The 18,143-nt window shown below is 49.3% G+C and overlaps 5 protein-coding genes across 5 annotated transcripts; 4 read left to right on the forward strand and 1 right to left on the reverse strand.

Moving 5' to 3' along the window:
• Positions 1–231: 231 nt before the first annotated feature.
• On the forward strand, positions 232–2,121 carry ANOM_002978 (amino acid transporter; the record flags this gene model as incomplete). Its single annotated transcript, XM_015548235.1, has 10 exons — positions 232–413; positions 471–484; positions 537–609; positions 666–997; positions 1,056–1,199; positions 1,253–1,467; positions 1,523–1,720; positions 1,779–1,806; positions 1,862–1,977; positions 2,038–2,121. 10 exons carry the CDS (start codon positions 232–234, stop codon positions 2,119–2,121), a joined length of 1,386 nt encoding a protein of 461 aa, XP_015410069.1.
• A 5,470-nt stretch (positions 2,122–7,591) lies between these two features.
• ANOM_002979 (sugar porter family MFS transporter) lies at positions 7,592–9,244 on the forward strand (the record flags this gene model as incomplete). Its single annotated transcript, XM_015548236.1, has 1 exon — positions 7,592–9,244. One exon carries the CDS (start codon positions 7,592–7,594, stop codon positions 9,242–9,244), a length of 1,653 nt encoding a protein of 550 aa, XP_015410068.1.
• A 2,544-nt stretch (positions 9,245–11,788) lies between these two features.
• Positions 11,789–12,942, forward strand: ANOM_002980 (sialidase family protein; the record flags this gene model as incomplete). Its single annotated transcript, XM_015548237.1, has 2 exons — positions 11,789–11,995; positions 12,067–12,942. The coding sequence occupies 2 exons, from the start codon at positions 11,789–11,791 to the stop codon at positions 12,940–12,942; spliced, it is 1,083 nt and encodes a 360-aa protein (XP_015410078.1).
• Positions 12,943–13,181: 239 nt separating this feature from the next.
• Positions 13,182–14,058, reverse strand: ANOM_002981 (carboxymuconolactone decarboxylase family protein; the record flags this gene model as incomplete). The annotated part of the gene is made up of 2 exons (XM_015548238.1): positions 13,907–14,058; positions 13,182–13,836 (listed from the first exon to the last, which is right to left on the reverse strand). The coding sequence occupies exons 1-2, from the start codon at positions 13,996–13,998 to the stop codon at positions 13,182–13,184; spliced, it is 747 nt and encodes a 248-aa protein (XP_015410079.1). The 5' UTR covers positions 13,999–14,058.
• Positions 14,059–14,739: 681 nt separating this feature from the next.
• ANOM_002982 (uncharacterized protein) lies at positions 14,740–15,339 on the forward strand (the record flags this gene model as incomplete). The annotated part of the gene is made up of 2 exons (XM_015548239.1): positions 14,740–14,889; positions 14,956–15,339. The coding sequence occupies 2 exons, from the start codon at positions 14,740–14,742 to the stop codon at positions 15,337–15,339; spliced, it is 534 nt and encodes a 177-aa protein (XP_015410080.1).
• Between the last annotated feature and the right edge of the window lie 2,804 nt (positions 15,340–18,143).

Consider the following 18,143-nt stretch of genomic DNA (forward strand, 5'->3'; position numbering starts at 1 on the left):
GGAGCACTTCGGACCGTTGGTGTAGCTGTGTAGTATCCGTCAACTTCATTCTCCGCTTCTTCACCCCATTTTTTCTTCGTTCTTTTTCCTCTTCTTTTTTATTCTTTTTGCTTGTTTTTCTTTTCCGTGACCGCTTTCCTTTCTTTCTCGGTGCCCCTCTGCCTCCGGTTGAGAGTCACCTCACGCTGGTCATTAGCCAGTGCAATATCAGACTTCCCCCAAAGCGCACTCATGGCTCCCTCACCGGATCATCATGGAAGCAATGTACTGAGTGACACGAGTCAGGACGCAGAATATGATGTCAGCTTCAAGGATACGGAAAAGCAGCAAGAGGAGAAAGCTCGTCCGGAATATCAGGACACCTTTGGTGATGAAGAATACGCCGAGGTGAAGTACAAGGTGCTGAGCTGGTGGTATGTTGACGATCTCAATTCTCAAACGATTCCAACTTACTGACGGGTTTCATACAGGCAATGTGGTTTTCGTGAGTAACTCTTGGGAGCTAGTGTTCGGGGAAGTGTACTGACCCTCATGAGTGATGGTCGCGGAAACGGTCTCGCTGGGGATTCTCTCGTTACCCGCCGTGGTTGCTGCCTTAGGCCTTGTCCCGTAGGAACCCCCATTCCCAGAGGATGCTCATTGCACTTACTGACATCTACTAAAAGTGCTATTATTCTTCTGCTCGGCCTTGGCCTTCTGGCGACTTATACTGGCTATACCATTGGGCAGTTCAGATGGCGCTATCCTCACATTCAAAGCATGGCCGATGCCGGCGAGGTCCTGCTCGGCAAATTCGGCCGCGAGTTCCTGGGGACTGGTCAACTTCTGCTTATCATTTTCATCATGGCTAGTCACATCCTTACCTTTACGGTGGCCATGAATTCCATCACCGACCACGGAACCTGCTCCATTGTCTTTGGTGTTGTGGGACTAGTCATCTCATATGTCTTATGTTTACCGCGCACATCGGCCAAGGTGTCGTATCTCTCTATTGCTTGTGAGTGTTGCCAGCCCCTTCGAATTTCTGAAAATTAGATTTACTGACGCCCCGCCAGCTTTCATCAGTGTCTTTAGCGCCGTAATGATTGTCATGATTGCGCTTGGCATCCAACGCCCGTGGCACGGTGGGGTCCAGGCGACGGTCGACACCAGCCTGTACAAGGCATTCCTTGCTGTGTGCAACATTGTATTTTCTTTCTGTATGTTTCTCTCCCACCATGTGTCCTCTGAGGCTCACTAACATGGATTTTAGCGGGTCATGTTGCCTTTTTTGGATTTATGTCCGAGCTCAAGGATCCGAAAGATTACCCCAAGTCTCTGTTTCTTCTTCAGGGCATTGATGTCATTCTCTACATTGTCACCGCTGTCGTGATTTACTACTACGCTGGCCAGGACGTCACTTCCCCGGCGTTAGGATCTGCTAGTCCTGTGGTGCGCAAGGTGGCTTACGGCATTGCGCTTCCTACTGTGAGTGCATTACGAATGTCAGCTCGGAGAAGTATATTATTAACATGGTCACCAGATTATCATTGGTGGCGTTGTCAACGGCCACGTCGCGTGCAAGTACGTCTACGTCCGTCTGTTCCGTGGCAGCGACCGCATGCACAAGAAGGATCTAGTGGCCACTGGCTCTTGGATCGTCCTTATGTTGCTTCTGTGGATCGTGGCATGGGTCATCGCGGAGGCGATTCCGGTCTTCAACAACCTTCTGAGCTTAGTTGTACGTCCCTGCTATTACTCTGCAATTTCGCAATGAATCCAACTGACATATATCCTAGGCCTCTCTCTTCGCAAGCTGGTTCACCTGTATGCACCGCCTAACCCCCAACCCCCGAACATCCAATACTAACAAAGCGAATAGACGGCCTCAGCGCCACGTTCTGGCTCTACCTCAACAAGGGCCGACTCTTCGCGACGCCCATGAAAATCTTCCTCACCATCCTCAATGTCCTTATATTCGCAATTGCAGGATGCATCGTACGTTCTTTCCATGGTACCCTGACTGCCCTCTCAACTCCTCACTAACTCACGTTACAGTGTGGTCTCGGCCTGTACGTGTCAGGCAAAGCATTGCACGATGACCCCAGTAGCGCTAGTTTCTCGTGTGCAAATAACGCTTGATTTTTGCATTGTTCCAGCATCGGGCCGGAGTTGTTGTATTATACGCATTGATAATTGTATTTGTATCTATAGATTAGATTTGTTTGAATGGATTCACAGCCCGCATGGAAAGCGTTCTTCACCTTGATAACCAGTCGATGAAATATGGTGGAATCCTCATCCGCTTCCCGTTACCCTACATGTGATCATGACCCACGCGCAAAGGTTGCTCGTTTGGATGGATATTTACTCTGTAACTCATACCTGAGATTACGGTGACTTGGGATATAATACCCCTGGATGCTCCCTATGCTGCATTGACAGGTGCCTGTGCGGCAACCAGTGGGGTGTTGAGGCTTGTACATATACAAAGGCTGTTAAGGAATTTATTAGAGTATATTTATTTGCAACTACTATATCTAAATTTTATGAAATATATGCGTAATAGTAGATGGATATAAACATGCACGAAAGCCTTTCGTTTCCCGGGTTGTATGCGTAACATACCCAATGAACCAGCCGCATACAAAGTTCAGACTAATTTGAAGTGGATAGGGTCTAGGCATATATATTATGGACACTTCAAAGAGTAGCCTTATCCATGTGAAAGTAATGCTGTTTCTTAAAGTGACTTGTCTGTTCTCAAGCCTCTTGTCTTCAGAAACCGCTTGACGAGCTTCCCTCCACCCTAAAAGTCCCAGTAATGACAAGAGTAAAACAAAATGGTTATAATGATGGAGGGTTCTAGATATAGTGCGGTTTAGTAGGGATCGCAATGAAGCCACTTTCATAGAATCTAGGAGAAGGGGGGCTTGAAACACCATGAACCTCTGTGTTGACTTGAATCTCAAACCTTTCCTCCAAGCGCATTTAACCTGTAACACGTAATCTAAATAGTTTAGATGAAACTAGTTCAGTTCCTAAGCTTAGGGCCCACAACTAACACAACTGCACCACGACACGTTCGGCCCAGTTCCGGTGCACAGTCCATATTTTCTGACGTTCATCATGGTGGCTACTCATTGATGTTATTCCTGTCCGAATATTTGCCGATCTAGTACGATAATTGGTGACAAGTTCCCCGCTCTCGCTGGATAGCATTCTTCGGCCGTGCATTAGCCTCGCTTTTCACTTCCCTGAAGCAAATGACGCTCAGTAATCTGGCCACCCAGCTAATGTGGTAAATTGTTGTCTCACTTGTAGAGTGGGTAATCACTGGAATTTATCTTATCTTATCGATAACGACCTGATCAAAGGGCCCGGATTAATGGGATCATCGCGACGGGTTGTTGTATAAATTATAGTAATGCTGGATAAAATCAGGGCTCTTGCAGGTGGACACAGGTGGAAGCTGTTGTTGAAGGTTGTATTGACCTCGGGGATGATATCCCCGATCGCAGAAGCATATATAGACTGCCGTGAATCCCCAGCCAGGTCATGATACGCTCACTTCTTTTTCTCAGCATAGTCGGATCCTGATCTTGCATTGAATCTTTTTTGCCACTCAAAGGTCGACTCATCTTTTACCATGCGCTTCTCCACCATCGGCATTCTCTGCTCACTTCTGGTGCTTCCTAGCTTCGCTAGCCCCGTCGAGACCAGGAATCCTACATTTCTCGCGGCTGACATGAGCAGTAACGAGGTTAGTATCCTTGGATAACAAGCTCCCTGGAGAATAACATATCCCTCTCCCCTTCCATCAATCTCCTCTATATATGCGCTCATATTGAACCGAGAAGGAATATCACACAAGCTACTAGCCTCGTGATCATATAGTCATGGATCAGCAAACACTGTTGCGTCCTTTCTGATGGCCCCAACGCCAGGTGTGGAGCCAACCACAAACGCGAGGTTATCGAAACAGAGGAAGAAGCTCTCTTTGGACCGGAGAAGCGTTGATGTATACTCTGTGACAACCCGAACGCTCGCTGCAAGCTTGGCGAAACGCCAGCACAGTGGCCCGACAAGCGCTGCTGCATTAACTGCAATAATCCCTCACTCGATGCGACGGTACAAGTGCGTCTGGCGGCCGTCAACCTGTTGATACTTTGAGAGAGGCTGTTGAGGGTCTGAACTAAAATGTTCGATTACCAAGGGTACGTCTTTTCGATGCAGGGCTTAACGGCGGGAGAATGGATGTGTATGTGAAGCTAGGTCGAGATAGATCAGTATGCATTGCATAGTCATAGGGCACTCCCAGATTACTTACCGTCTCACGGCCATGAAGACAGCTGAACCTGATTTTGTATATACCATTACGTTCAAATAGCCTTATTACGTACTATCATGCCAAGCATGGAGCTCTCGATGCTTGAGAGAGTCAAGCTTCACCGTCGTGCCTCTTTTCAAACAGGTGTGCCAAGTTCTGCCTGATCAGGTACGCCATTTAGTGCAGCTCAGGAACATACCTTAGCTTAAAGCGAGATGTAGAAGGCTCTGGGCATCGTTCTTGAAAATATGAGCCGTAATACCTCCCGGTCGGTGCCTACATGGTAGTCATGTAGCCATGACTGCGCTGAGTGCTTATATATATAACATCCAGCTCCGCCTGGTCGAACTACGTGATGTGGTATATGTATGACATATATGCCTGGTTCTACCGTGAGAGACTGTATCGTCGCTTGACCAACAGAGTTGAAGCCTCAGAAGAATTGCACATTCGTGAAGCATAACACATCCGGACTTCCGCTTGAGATTTTAGACATAGTCTTGAATAAGAAAGCAGGAAAATACGGATACTTATTGCGGTTACTGCCCAGGCTTAAGTTGTTAAGTCTGTCAATTCAGTAGAGCCATTTCGGTTCAACGTGACATGGCAGCAGTCATGCTATCGAAACGGTCCTAGAGCTTTAACAGCTATTGATGGTCAAGCTACTCAACATATCTAGTCCGCACAAGGGACTGAAAATCGGGCTAGGGTATCGCGAAAAGCTCACACTTAAGGTTAATCGAGTAGTTCTGGCTAGGGCTCATCGAAGACTTCCCTGGGGCGTGCGATCGTAGAGAGCATCAATTCAAGGAAGACAGATCTATTCATACTGACACCCTGGGTGTCAATATTGGGTAATCCAGCAGTATGGCTCTGAGATATCACTGCGATTCTTAGGACACCAATCTTGGATATCAGGGCCGGCCCTTGAGAAAGTCGTTTCCGGGACAAGGGCACATGCTTTCCAGCAGCGCCATCAAGAAACATGAGGCAAGTTGAGCCGAAGAGGATCAGTTGTACGAGGTGGATACCATGGTTAGCTTACTCCGTACACTTTCTTCCTTTTGTTCCTTTTCTGGGGCCCGCTCGGTTTAGGCAGCGCCCTTGCTGAGACATTCCTTCGGCCTTCGAAGCTTCTATATCTTGGTCACATGTCTTGATTTACAAAAAGTAGATTCCTGACGCTAGCATGTTCTAGACCCATATGGTAGTGGGTGCGAACGTGCATGATTATATATCTTCGGAGCACCTGCGGTCGTCCCCAGATATACGCCCTACGACTAGAACGTTTCCGTAAGCCATGCTACTTAGCCTTATCCAGTTTTGGCGAATTATCATATCAACGATACATATAAAGCAGGGTTATTGGGACATGGGGAGTTATCCCCACGCTATGCCCGTTCAAGACACTCAGACCATTGAATCACGTGGACCGAATGAGAGACCGACACGTGAGGGGCCGAGGTCCCGCAACACAGTAAATGGATGAGACAATCCCCATAAAGATCAATGAAAAGCGCCATCCACGTCACTGGCGTTGAGGTTGTCGTATCTTGAGATTTTTTTTCCCCGGCGGGAACGATGGAGCCACAAACGGCACGGGGAAGGGAAAAGACTAGCGCATGCCGAAGCGGCAAACTGGCTTGCGATTTGACCCCGTTCAGCCAGCGAAATTGGACCAAGATCCGATACGCAACCCACGATAACTGCTCGGTCGGACCGCCACAGGGTTCAACCGGGAACTGCAAAGATCGGCAAAGCGAACCTAAGTACGGAGTACGCACTACGTCGAACCGAGATGATGGCAAAACTTCGGCCACGTCAGGGTCAAGTGGTTTCCATCTTATCCGCTTACTGGAAGTAACAGACTGTTCGGAAAACCTGGGGAAATGGCATCTCCCCATGGGCCCATACTGGCTATCGCGGAGATCGCGCGGGGAGAAGGCATGAGACTACGAAGTGCCATTTTTTGAAACTCAGCCGAGGCAGGACAGGGAATCTGTAACCACATGGCGCTCTCTCGATCCCATTTTGGTCTGGTTTATTCAGTAGGTCGCCTCGTCGATGTGCCAAGCCGGCCTGTGAGTCGTCGGAAAAAATAAATGCCAACAGGTCCTTGCCTAACAACGGCAGCTTGACAGAAAAAATTTCCTATCCAGGTGACTCTCCAGCGTGGTATCCGTGAGGCATTTCCAGTCCTCCACTTTCTTGGCGTAATCTCAGTGTGTCTGATTCCATATACTCCACGTCGCCAAGATACTGTCCTCGACCGTTGTGGGAGTCTCCAAGCCTTTCAATGCACTCAAGCACACTCAAGCACCGGGGGGAAAAGGCAGAATTATTAAGCCACATTGCTTCACTCGCCAAAGCTACTGCCAAGACGTAGTAGTCCATCGGCTTCACAGACTCGTCCTTCTCACAGGCTCGCCACGGTGCGCCAAGCGCAATCGCCCCAATCTTGGCGCAATCGGTCACGGTCGGCACAATTAATATGACCAATATCGAAATTTTTTTCGTCTGCACAATCTTTTCTCTATTGTCTTTCCCTTTTCCACAACGGCTCGGGCTTGTTTCGCCTTCTGCCGGGATGTTTTCGGCTGACATGTCAGCTGTACGTGCCAGCGCTCATGTCGCATCGGATGGCGTGGGGAATCTTTGACCGTAAGGCGCCTTCACTAGTTCGATACTCCATACTCCGTAAAGATCCTGGACGCCTGGTTCCCCAGGTACACTCCGCTCTTTGGAGAGGGCCCTGGCCGCCACCCCCAATCCCCCCAGGAGAAGGGGGCCGATTGGAAGGTAAACCGAGATGATGGTGTGTGCCGGATATGAGGAGCCCCGCCGTAAGCATTGCGGCCACTGACTGTTACGCATTGGTCCGAAGTTTTCGTAAGTCACCAGGCAAATTTTGCCTAGCGCTGCGTGCGAAACTTGGCCCCCAGTGTTTGACATCATATTGGGGCAGCGAGGGCTCTCCACAGTCAACACCCTGAGGTGTGGACCTGCGCCAAGCGCCAAGGACGCCCGCCAAGTGCCAAGCGGACGGATTCCTTCGCGCTTCGGGAACCGTAAAAAGCCTTCCAAGGTTCGCTGGACTTTCCCCTTTTGGTCCCATGGTTGCAGTACACATCCGATATTGAACTTACGCGATGGCTATAAGAACGCCGAATCGTGCTGTTCCGACGTCCCCTTTCCTTCCATACTACTCTTTCCCCAGGTTTCTTTGAACCCCCCTCTCCCCACCAAGAAACTGTCGGCTGTTACTTGGTTCCTACCGTCAACATGTGGACGACCACCAGCGGCTTGAGTGGTCGGCCACTCCGGCTGAGCATCACCTTCGCGGCCGTCGTGGGTTTCTCGCTCTTTGGCTACAATCAGGGTATGATGGCTGGCCTCCTCAACGGCAAGGAGTTCGTGAACACTTTTCCAATCTTGGCAATGCCTGAGAATCCGACTGCGGGGGAAAAACACTACATCGACGTCATCCGTGGTGCGGTCACTTCCTGCTATGAACTTGGTTGTTTCTTCGGCGCGATGTTCTCCATGTTCTTCGGCGACAGACTCGGCCGTACTCGCCTGATTTGCATGGGTGCCAGTGTCCTGATCGTTGGCGCCTTGCTTACAACGGTCTGCTTCACTGGTAAATGGGAAGTTGGTCAATTCGTCATTGGTCGTGTTGTATCGGGCATTGGCAATGGTATGAACACGGCCACGATCCCCGTCTGGCAATCGGAATGCTCTGGAGCTCATAATCGTGGCTTCCTGGTCTGCTTTGAGGGCGCGATGATTGCTGGTGGTACCTTTATTGCCTACTGGGTGGTCTTTGGTCTGTCGCACGCTTCGGATACTGTCCAGTGGCGATTCCCTGTGGCACTCCAGATCTTTTTCGCTCTGATTGTCGCCGCCGGTGCCGTGATGCTCCCGGATTCCCCATCGTGGTTTGTCCTGAGAGGATTTGACAAGGAGGCTTGTGAAGTTCTCGGTAAGCTCAAGGGCGCCGCTCCCGATTCCGATGAAGTTCTTCATGACTTCAACTTCTTAAAAACGGATATGGAATCCTCCAAGAGTTCCCAGTCCAACTGGAAGGCAGTATTTACATTTGGCAAAACTCAGGAATTCCAGCGTCTTCTTGTCGGTTGCTCTGGCCAGTTCTTCCAGCAGTTTACTGGCTGCAACGCTGCTATTTACTACTCCACATTACTTTTTCAAGAAAATCTCCATATGGAGGAATATCTGTCTCTCATTATGGGTGGTATCTTCGCGACTGTTTACGTCATTGCCACGATCCCATCCTTTTTCATGATTGAAAAAGTGGGCCGCCGGAATCTCTACTTGGTTGGATTCCTCGGCCAAGGGCTGAGTTTTGTGATTACAATGGCCTGCTTAATTAAGGAAAACGAGAACAATGCGAAGGGTGCCGCTGTTGGTATCTTCCTGTTTATCACTTTCTTCGCATTTACTCTCTTGCCACTGCCCTGGATCTATCCCCCCGAGATCAACCCCCTGCGGACCCGGACTATCGGCGCATCGGCGTCAACCTGTACCAACTGGATCTGCAACTTCGCCGTGGTCATGTTCACCCCGCTTTTCGCGGGCCAGAGTCCATGGGGTGTTTATCTTTTCTTCGCACTATTCAACTTTCTCGGCTTGATCTTCGGTTTCTTCTTCTATGTTGAGACCGCCGGGCGTGAGCTCGAAGAAGTGGACATCATCTACGCCAAAGCCCATGTCGAAGGCAGGATGCCGTTCAGGGTCGCCAACGACATGCCCAAGCTCACCTTCGAAGAATCGTCCAACAGTCTCGCGAGCTCGGCTTGGACACCAACGATCATGGTGCTCCGGAGAAGACCGAGTTGGGCCTCAGCAGTGACAGTGGCCCGGAGACCGAGGAGGTCCAGGAGAAGCACTAAATCCCTCTTAGTGGAGGTGCTCTAGCTGTGATTGAAGGTGGTGATGATATGTGAAAGTGGTTGTTATCTAATGTCTTTTGATTGTTCTGTGTATTTTCGATTCCCCCAAGTGATTTCATGGCACGATCCTCACATGGCCAGGCCTCTGGCAGTTACAATGTGATATTAATTGATAGAGCCAATGCCAGCTATATATTACAGACCTGTCAAGCACAAGTTGTAGGATGATAATAACTGTAGAAGACAATTAGCACCCGAGGCGTATTCTGCATATTATTACTAAATTATCCGGCAATATACCACATCGTCAAGCGGCTTCGTACCGATATACCGGTTTACAAGCCTGCAGAGCACATCGAGAAAGATCAGGGAAGCTGAGAATAACTTCTACTTGGGAAACGTAAACTCGTTGCACTTCAACATATCTGATCAAGTAAAGGACGTTGGGCCCGTTAAGAAACTATCAGACCATACTCCGCGGGCCCTGGATCGTCACCTCCACATACTTCCGATATGCTAGTCATAACGGCGGCAGAAGTAAATATCTTGCTTCGACCTCACCATACCTATTTTGACATCTAGCGATTATCAAAGAAATACAACATGACATCAGTGTCATTCGGCTCGCTTTCCTATTTAAAAAATTATTGTCGAAAATTTGTGATGACTAGTATCTCGGCAGCTACATGCCTAGATCTTGGCCCCGAAACTAAGGGGCGCAAGTTGCACTGATACCCACAGATCTCCCCGTCGCCCATGTATCTGCCCGGAAGATTGCACGTATGTGGATAATTCTACTTACTCGCCAACGCTCGCCATCGTCCCACTGCCCCCTCTTGCCGAGGGTTCGCCTGTTAGCGTTCCAGTGGCGGAGAGCTCTCGTTGAAAACTTTTCATGCTTCCCCATGTGCTTAGATCTTGGGGGTCGCATTGGTCATGTCTCGGGACACTTGCTTCTACGTAGCTCGGTGGCACATACCCCATTTGCCGTGGTCAATACTTTACTTTATCCCGATTATATGCATCTTCTAACCGACCGCCGAACTCTAGTGTAGGGGCCGGGTACCCTGGGACCGCGGTTCGCGCCGGGAGGGAATCGACTTGGTCTTTGCAGAAGGTTTCCTCGAGAATATGACTTGCGTTAGGGCCGCGAAGGAGTTTCCGTATTTGGCTGGGGAGGATGTTGCCACGTAGTATGGCTTCGGTGGTCCTCGCCAACGGACTCTGAGCGAGGTCTCCAACGACTCCGACAGTACCGACTCGATGGCTGCCAGGAACAGCGACCATGGGAAGAATTAAAAACTGTACCCACCGGTGGGCAATAATGATCCCAGCCTATGAGACGTGTCTTTGAGTCATGCAGGCGGATTTTCCAAGTACTACCTTGTTTGATCTTGTCAAATACCCCGTTACGGGCTGTATATGCTGAATGTGTTAGTCGAGAATGTAGAGTGTAGGTTATACCCTGAAGTAACATCTTTGAATTGTCTTTGCTGTTGTTGGCTTGTTAGTCTGTAGATACAATAGTATAGATCAATGACAGGTACCACCCAGATGATGTGTATTGTCTTGAGTATAAACCGTAGTACATATACACACATCATGTATACCAACCCCTTTACTTTTGCTTGGCTGTCACACCTCATGCACTGGCCTATTCTTATATAAATTCTGCTTTGCCCTCATATCTTGGATTGCTGAGTCACCTGTATGTTTATACAAATTTTTAGCTAAGTATTTGTGATTGAAGGATCCCTAGTAGCCTATCGGGCTTACCTTGGGCAATCACGAGTGAAGTGTGCCTGCAATTGGAGACTGCATAAACCACAAGCTCTTATTGAAGTGCATCGATATCCCCGCGACCTCATGCAGTAGTGCCCCCGGCCGAGTTGAAAACCACATGCATGGATGGCTGCATTAGGGCCATGGACGATCAACCATTCTAACATAATGCACTGTGACTACAATCCCTTGGAAACAAATCTATTCCCAACTCGGTAGCCATGCAACTCTATGCCCCCTAGAGCATGTAGTGCATCACAGGGCCAGTCACATACCTCAACAAGACTAGAGCCCCCACCCCAGCTACGACATAGTAGATGTATAGGATCTAAACAGTGGAGAACTGTAACATGACACAAGCCGGTCCCTTTCACTCCTGTCCCATTCTCGTCCTAGTCTTATTCCGCTTAAAGTTCCGATCACAAGCTGTTGGTGGATAATTGACACTGCCGCATTAGGCAATCCTAGCCCTAACCCCAGATCCCCTTCATTGACCTCTGTCCGTACCACCTCCCCATGCCATACATCGTCACCTCTACCCCTCGAAAGTATGACTTCCAGTATCCCTGGCTAACATCATTGAGATCAACAATGAGGCAACCAGGCAGCCGTGTTTCAACGGGGCTTGGATGACGTCATCCATGTCAATCACTGCGATAACGAGAGGAAGTATCGGTGAACAGCTGGAGCTTGCCCCTCTTTATATCCAAACAGCGCCCCCCCCTCTCCAGCTACGACAACACTCTCTGATAACTCTTTCGCCGGACGAAACAGAACATCATACACAATGCCTGGAAACTTTGGTCAGAAAATCCTCAAGACCTTCGGGTTGGACGATAATCAACCTGGTCACGGCCAGGGCCAGCCTCCACAGCAGTACCAACCACCGCCGCAGCACTACCAACCACCCCCACAGCAAGGTATCCAGGCCAGCAGCTGCCTGGGAACCGTCACATTGAAGACGGCGATCGCGCACTTCACCCGGACAAGCACGGTACATACCCCCGGCTCGCCAGACTCGGGGATGGGTCGTTGCTCGCCTCGTTCACCCACTTCCAAGGGAAGACACGCGTGCTGGCCGTATCGAGAAGTACGGATGGCGGTCGGACGTTCGAAGACTGGGGAGAAGTCTCCCGCGGCGAGGGCGATGTCGACAACGTGTTTCTGCTGGAGGTCGCGCCGGGGACGGTGCTGGGGGCATTCCGGAACCACGACCTGGGGCCCAACGGGCCCACGCACTTCCGGATCACGGTGTGTCGTTCGACGGACTGCGGCCGGAGCTGGCACTTCCTGTCGCAGGCGGCGGAGAAGAGCCCTCCACACGGCATCTGGGAACCGTTCATGCGGCTGGGCCGCGGCGGCGAGGTGCAGCTGACGTATTCGCTGGAGTTCGCGCATAACAACCAGAGCACGATGATGGTGCGGTCGTTCGACGGCGGCGCCACCTGGACTCAGCCGCAGTGTCTGCACGGGGATTGTGATCTGCTGCGAGATGGAATGAACGGTATCGCGCCGACGTGGGATAACGGTCGCGAGGCGCTGGTGATGATCTTCGAGACTACCTCCTTCGGCACGTTCAACTTGGAGGCCCTGATCTCCTACGATGACGGCCAGACTTGGGGCTGGCGTCATCGCGTGTATGTCCCGCCGCAGGGCCACAATGCCGGAGCGCCCCAGATCGCCTCCTTCGCTGATGGATCGCTGGCGGTTATCTTCATGACCGATGAGGACCACCATGAGGTGTCCTGGACGCAGAATGCCTCCATCAAGGTTGTCTTCGCTGGACCCCCGCAGAACGGCCAGATTCACTGGACCAGACCGTCCGTGATCTGTCCTCATAGTAGTCATTGGCCGGGCATTGCGCCTGTGGATGGGAATACTTTGTTTGCGACGTTCGAATGTGAGGGACGCCCGAGGGCAAAGGCAATCACTCTACGCTGAGTATTTGGTTGAGCGTGGTGATTTTGATCTAGTGAGGGTTGCAGCGAATGGCTTTAGTTGTAGAGCAACTGCCAGCAGATGTTGCCATGAATCAAAATCATATATTACCGCTTGATAATGTGTAACTTTTTAAGAATTACAGAAAACATAAAGCGTCGTAGAAACCTAACGGTGCAGCATGCAAGTAAAATTCATTATCTGGCGTATCAATCAACTAGCAGAGTGGATGGATAAAACTACTATAGATTCGCAACCAGCTCATCGACGCTCTTCATCTCCTTGGCATTGTTCTCCCCAACATCCAAAGCAACTAACACCCGGCTGACGCAGTTATATCCCGCAATACCGGTTGTCAATTCGACGATCTCACGATCCGAGAAACCCTCCGTCTGCAACTGCGCGAAAGTCGCATCCTGCACCTTGACCGTCTGCGTCATTTCATCCGCATACTGCACGATCGCCTGTTGTCGGGAAGTCAAGGCGCTTTGGGCCAGGGCCTCCTTGGCTTTCGATAGCTCTGCAGCTTCTCCGACCACGGTGGAGGGTAGAGTCCGCACGGCGTGTAACTCTGGCGCTTGGATTCCTCCCTTCAACGCCAGCGGGGCATGGGCGTTCCACTCGTAGACTGCCCCAGTCAAGACCGCCACGCGACAGACGGCGAGCTCGAGAAGTCCCTGGTCAATGATGGTGCGGGTCCGGATGGCGCCGAGGAAGCTGTTCCAGCCATCAGCGACCGGGGGCGAATGCAGCAGGGACAAATCGAGCGGAATGAGAGGGCGGGGGTTGCGACGGGCTGCAATGCGGGCGTAGATGTCCGCCGCGTCGGGGTCGGATGCGGGGGGTTCGGAGGGGGCGTAGGGCAGACGCATTTTCAATGGGGAGATCGTGGAGAATCTGGGGATGCTGGTCAATATCCGTGCATCCGTCGAGGCCGACGCTATATGTCTACACAAGATGCACTTACCTGGGGTTGGTTCTATTTGCAAGTCTTTGGGTTGTTGTTAGGTGTTGTGTCACTGATTTGCAAGGGGACAGTCGAAGCGGAAAGCCCCTCATGCTTTTTAGAGCGTCACTTGGGCTTCATGGTGGTGATTGCTTGACCAGGTGGGGATCTTCGCTCTTCTCTTCTCTCCTCATTTGCGTTTATCCGCTCGGCAGAACAAAACGGATATCCACCAGGCAAACAGGACAAACAAGACGAACTCGGAGGACAAACGGATCGAGACACGTGATCTGCACGGGCGATATGAGCTAAGCCTATCGAGGAAGGTGATCGGGTGATCCTCGATCGAGAATGAGAACTGAGTCTCGACTGCAAACGGAGTATCTGCCAGTCTGCCCAATGCTCAAATGCCACTCTTTGACGCTCAAGTCTTGTCGGAATCGAGTGTATCGATTGCGCAAGCACCCACTATAATATTAGCGTACCTCAACTTCGGGTACTGCCGGTCTGGGTGAAGATCTCGTTCCAAAGTGTCGGTGCGTAGATGAGCTGAATGATAGCCAACGCATCGGGTACTACCGCCCCCACTGCAACTAGGAGAGGGGCACAGCAGATATTGGTCATCTACTCCGGAGTCAGAGCTGTTCAGCTCACCACCAAAAGTCTGCATCACGTATTTGGCGTAGATTGTCGCCGGAGAAAGGCATAAAATGGAGTAATAACCCGGCGTCTGAGCCTCAACCATTTATCTTAGCTCTCTGGCAGACATATCCAAGTTTAACTCGTCTTTGCCTCTTCTGCACATCATCTTACAACATCTCTCAAGCTGTCCCTTTACATATTCTTATACAACGATGGCTCACCGCACCGCAATGGCACTCGTACGTAACGACACCTCCCAGCCGATCTATGCGGTTGGCCTGGTCCATAAGTACAGTGACCAGCACCAAAACAGCGACGAATGGGGCATCATTCAGTCCGGAAAGACCAGTACTGAATTGCAAGTTGATTACACCACGGGGTGGTGGACCACCGGCCGGGACTGGTGAAAGGTCTTTTGGGTCACCCAGGACGAGTCCACTCTCAAAAAGACATTTCACTATTCCGACTCCGAGAATTTTTGCAAAGCATTTGATACGATCGAAGGCGTCGATCCCGCTCTTTGGCTAACGCTGGCTGCTTCTGTTGGTTCGATAGCAAGCACGGCCGCCGGGAATGGACCATTTAATAAGACAGCCGCAGGGGTCGCAGCCCTTGCTGCAAGACCTCTGACGGCTGGATTTCTCGCCCCAACCACGACGGTTGGATTCAAGCAGCCCATTTTGAGGGAGGAAGATGACAGTGCGGATATAGAAATCATCATTCACGAAGACACCACTATCACCATCAAGTCACCCTCGGGAGTTTCTCAAACCGTTTCCACCAAGAAGGCTATTGATTTAATCTTCCCATGACCAAGTCTCCTGTATAGGAAGCGACCCTTCTTTTCGTGAATGGTTTAGCTCTATCGTGATAACCTAATCGAGTGGTAGTTGGTTATCCCAATACCAACAAATTTGATATTGACCTCTGATTACTGTGACCCATTCATGACTTCCAGGTTGTTTAGCTTTTGCTTCACTATGTTTTTTTTGGAGTTCATAGAATAATATTACATGAGATTACTCATATCTGAAGCCAGCTTTTATTGAAATTTAATGTGCCCCTTGGCTTCCGTACTTCGCGATTACTATTTCTTCGCTCTGGTTCTTGTGATAATTGTTACCATAGAAACCATACTTTAATGCTGCTTAGAATTTAGATTGGATCACTTTAGAGAGAAACTTTTCACAGGCACAGGGCATTTGTTTATAATAGATACTGAAAGAAGTCCTAATAATCATATTCCTTAACCAGATGGACCGTGGGCACAAGGGGCTGCAGATCTCATGTACCCAGCCAACCACAGCTTATGATGACAATGCATAGTAGGCATTAAATAAATGTAGCACATGAACTCTAACGATAATATCACAAATACACACCAAGTAAACTCACTGATTGCCAATCGATCCAAATCACATCAGACCCCATCGACGGTATTCGTTGTCGTTCCATTCATAGGCCTTTTGACTTCATGCATCCCAGTCAATAATATATCGCAGCGGACAAATATAAGCTTGATATAGAACTAATTAGAAAACATACCATTTCCTTTTCTGCTGATTCCAAATAAGATTCGAGAGATTCTAATCCAGGTGGACAATTATATTGCTTGTGACGAGGTTGTTTATACAAATGTAGCCAGAGTGGTACAGCCGGGACGTGCCACTCCAAAAGTATAAATTTAGAGATACTATAATATTTTATTCTCTCAGTTAATTGAAGAAATAGGCTTGATATTGTGAATCTTAATTAATCTACTATTCAAATATAATCAGTGTCGTAGACAGCTGAGCTGAGTAATTTTCAATTGTTGTGGAATTAATACTAGATTGCTCCGGCTCCGGCTCAATACACATTGAGTACATAGGAGTGCTCAGTAGAGTCAGTACAGACATATATTATGTCCTATGCTCCGGGAGTAATCACTGAATAAAAACCAGTCCCGGGCTAGTCCTGTTCCGAAAAGCGAAAGTTGCAATGATTGAAAGTTTCCGCGGAAAAACAGTTCAATAGTAGATCCAAGATATTGGGCCATCTCAGAGATGCTCAGCTCACAACCAAAAGTATCCACCACATATCTTGGGTAGACCATCGCTGTAGATGAACATAGGTTGAAACAATAGTCCGGTCTTTGGGTGCTCTCCCACCATTCCTATATCATGACCGAGACAGAAATGCCAGCAACGGCGGAAGTGCGGGCACTTTCGTCAGGCTAACTCGAAGAGGCCTGACTCACAGCAGCTCATATCAATTATGATGTTACATGAGAATTAATCTATAGCAAGCATACCTTATCCCACTTGAGGAGCCCATAGTGCCAGCTCCCCGACCATTGAGAAGATAGTCGACCAAGTAAGGGGACCCTCGAATCATGCAAGGCCGTTTGAAAGAAACCCCTTTATGCAGTTTCACTTACTTCATCTTTTCGCAGAGGCTGCCGATGAGGTGGGTTGCACTCGAGTGGTATACACTGAAGGTGCATTAGTATCCTGTATAATAACGGCCACTATAGCTCTCTAGTACAAGTTAGCACTCTTCAATATATTGGCCGATCATACAACCCATTCCTAGCAAATATCATGCGATAGATAGATAGCACAACATCCTTGGAGATGTTTTTAACGATTGTCTCGGAGACACATTGTACAGTAACCGCCGAGTGAGCAATGGCGTCCCCACCAAAATGAACATCGGAAATATAGGCGGATTTAACGGCCACTAAAGTAATCCAGGGATATTTATTCAGGCTATAGGGAGTACTATACTATGCATAATCATATGCATAGTACCCTTTTGCCCCTGGCCCCACGTGGTTGACCATGGAAAGATGTCACGCTTTACGGGGCTTGAAGAACCCTAATTCACCCTAATTCGAGTCATTTGTGGGCCATCGAGTCCTAAGCAGTTGCTTAGCACATGCCCATTTGCTTTCCTTTTATTTTTATTTGATTATATTTTATTTTACTTTATTTTGCTTTGCAATTTCGCCTTTTTAGATACCTCTCGATTGAATTTTCCTCCTTTCCGACACAGATGAAACATCGGCGGAGGATTGAGCTCGGCATGTTGGATACGCCGATATACCTCCATGTAGTATGGGCTAGTATTGTAGGAGCCTCTGCCTCGGAATTAATAGTCAGATGAGTTAGAAACAAATCGGAGCATCCGATACCCGAACTGATTAGAAATGCGTACGGAACATGAACCAGATGACTTTTACGGCGTATATCGCGCTGATCCCTATTTATACCCGTAAACAATACCACCCTGATTTATTGGTGTGTGCAGAGTGGCCCCGCTAAAGATCGGGTGTTCCTGAGATCCGCCGGTAGGCTTTTCTCGGATTGTCTCAATTCTCCAAAAAAGAATACCACTCAAAATGATATGGCCCACAACCCTCCAGGAAGTCTAAGAGACCCCGTTTCGATGACAATATTACCCATCGTCGCCTGGTTGACCATGACGGCTGAATTGCTTCGAACTGTTTTGCAGAAAAGCCTATTCTGCTAAGTTCCAATAATGCCTGCGCCAAGTGGAGCAACAAACCGACCAGAAGGTTGAACTTATTCCGTGTCGCTGTTCGGATGCGCTAGGGCGGTGGATCAATTGAATA

The sequence above is a fragment of the Aspergillus nomiae genome (genome assembly GCF_001204775.2).
Source record: "Aspergillus nomiae NRRL 13137 chromosome Unknown contig00037, whole genome shotgun sequence".
Taxonomy (NCBI): Eukaryota; Fungi; Ascomycota; class Eurotiomycetes; order Eurotiales; family Aspergillaceae; genus Aspergillus; species Aspergillus nomiae.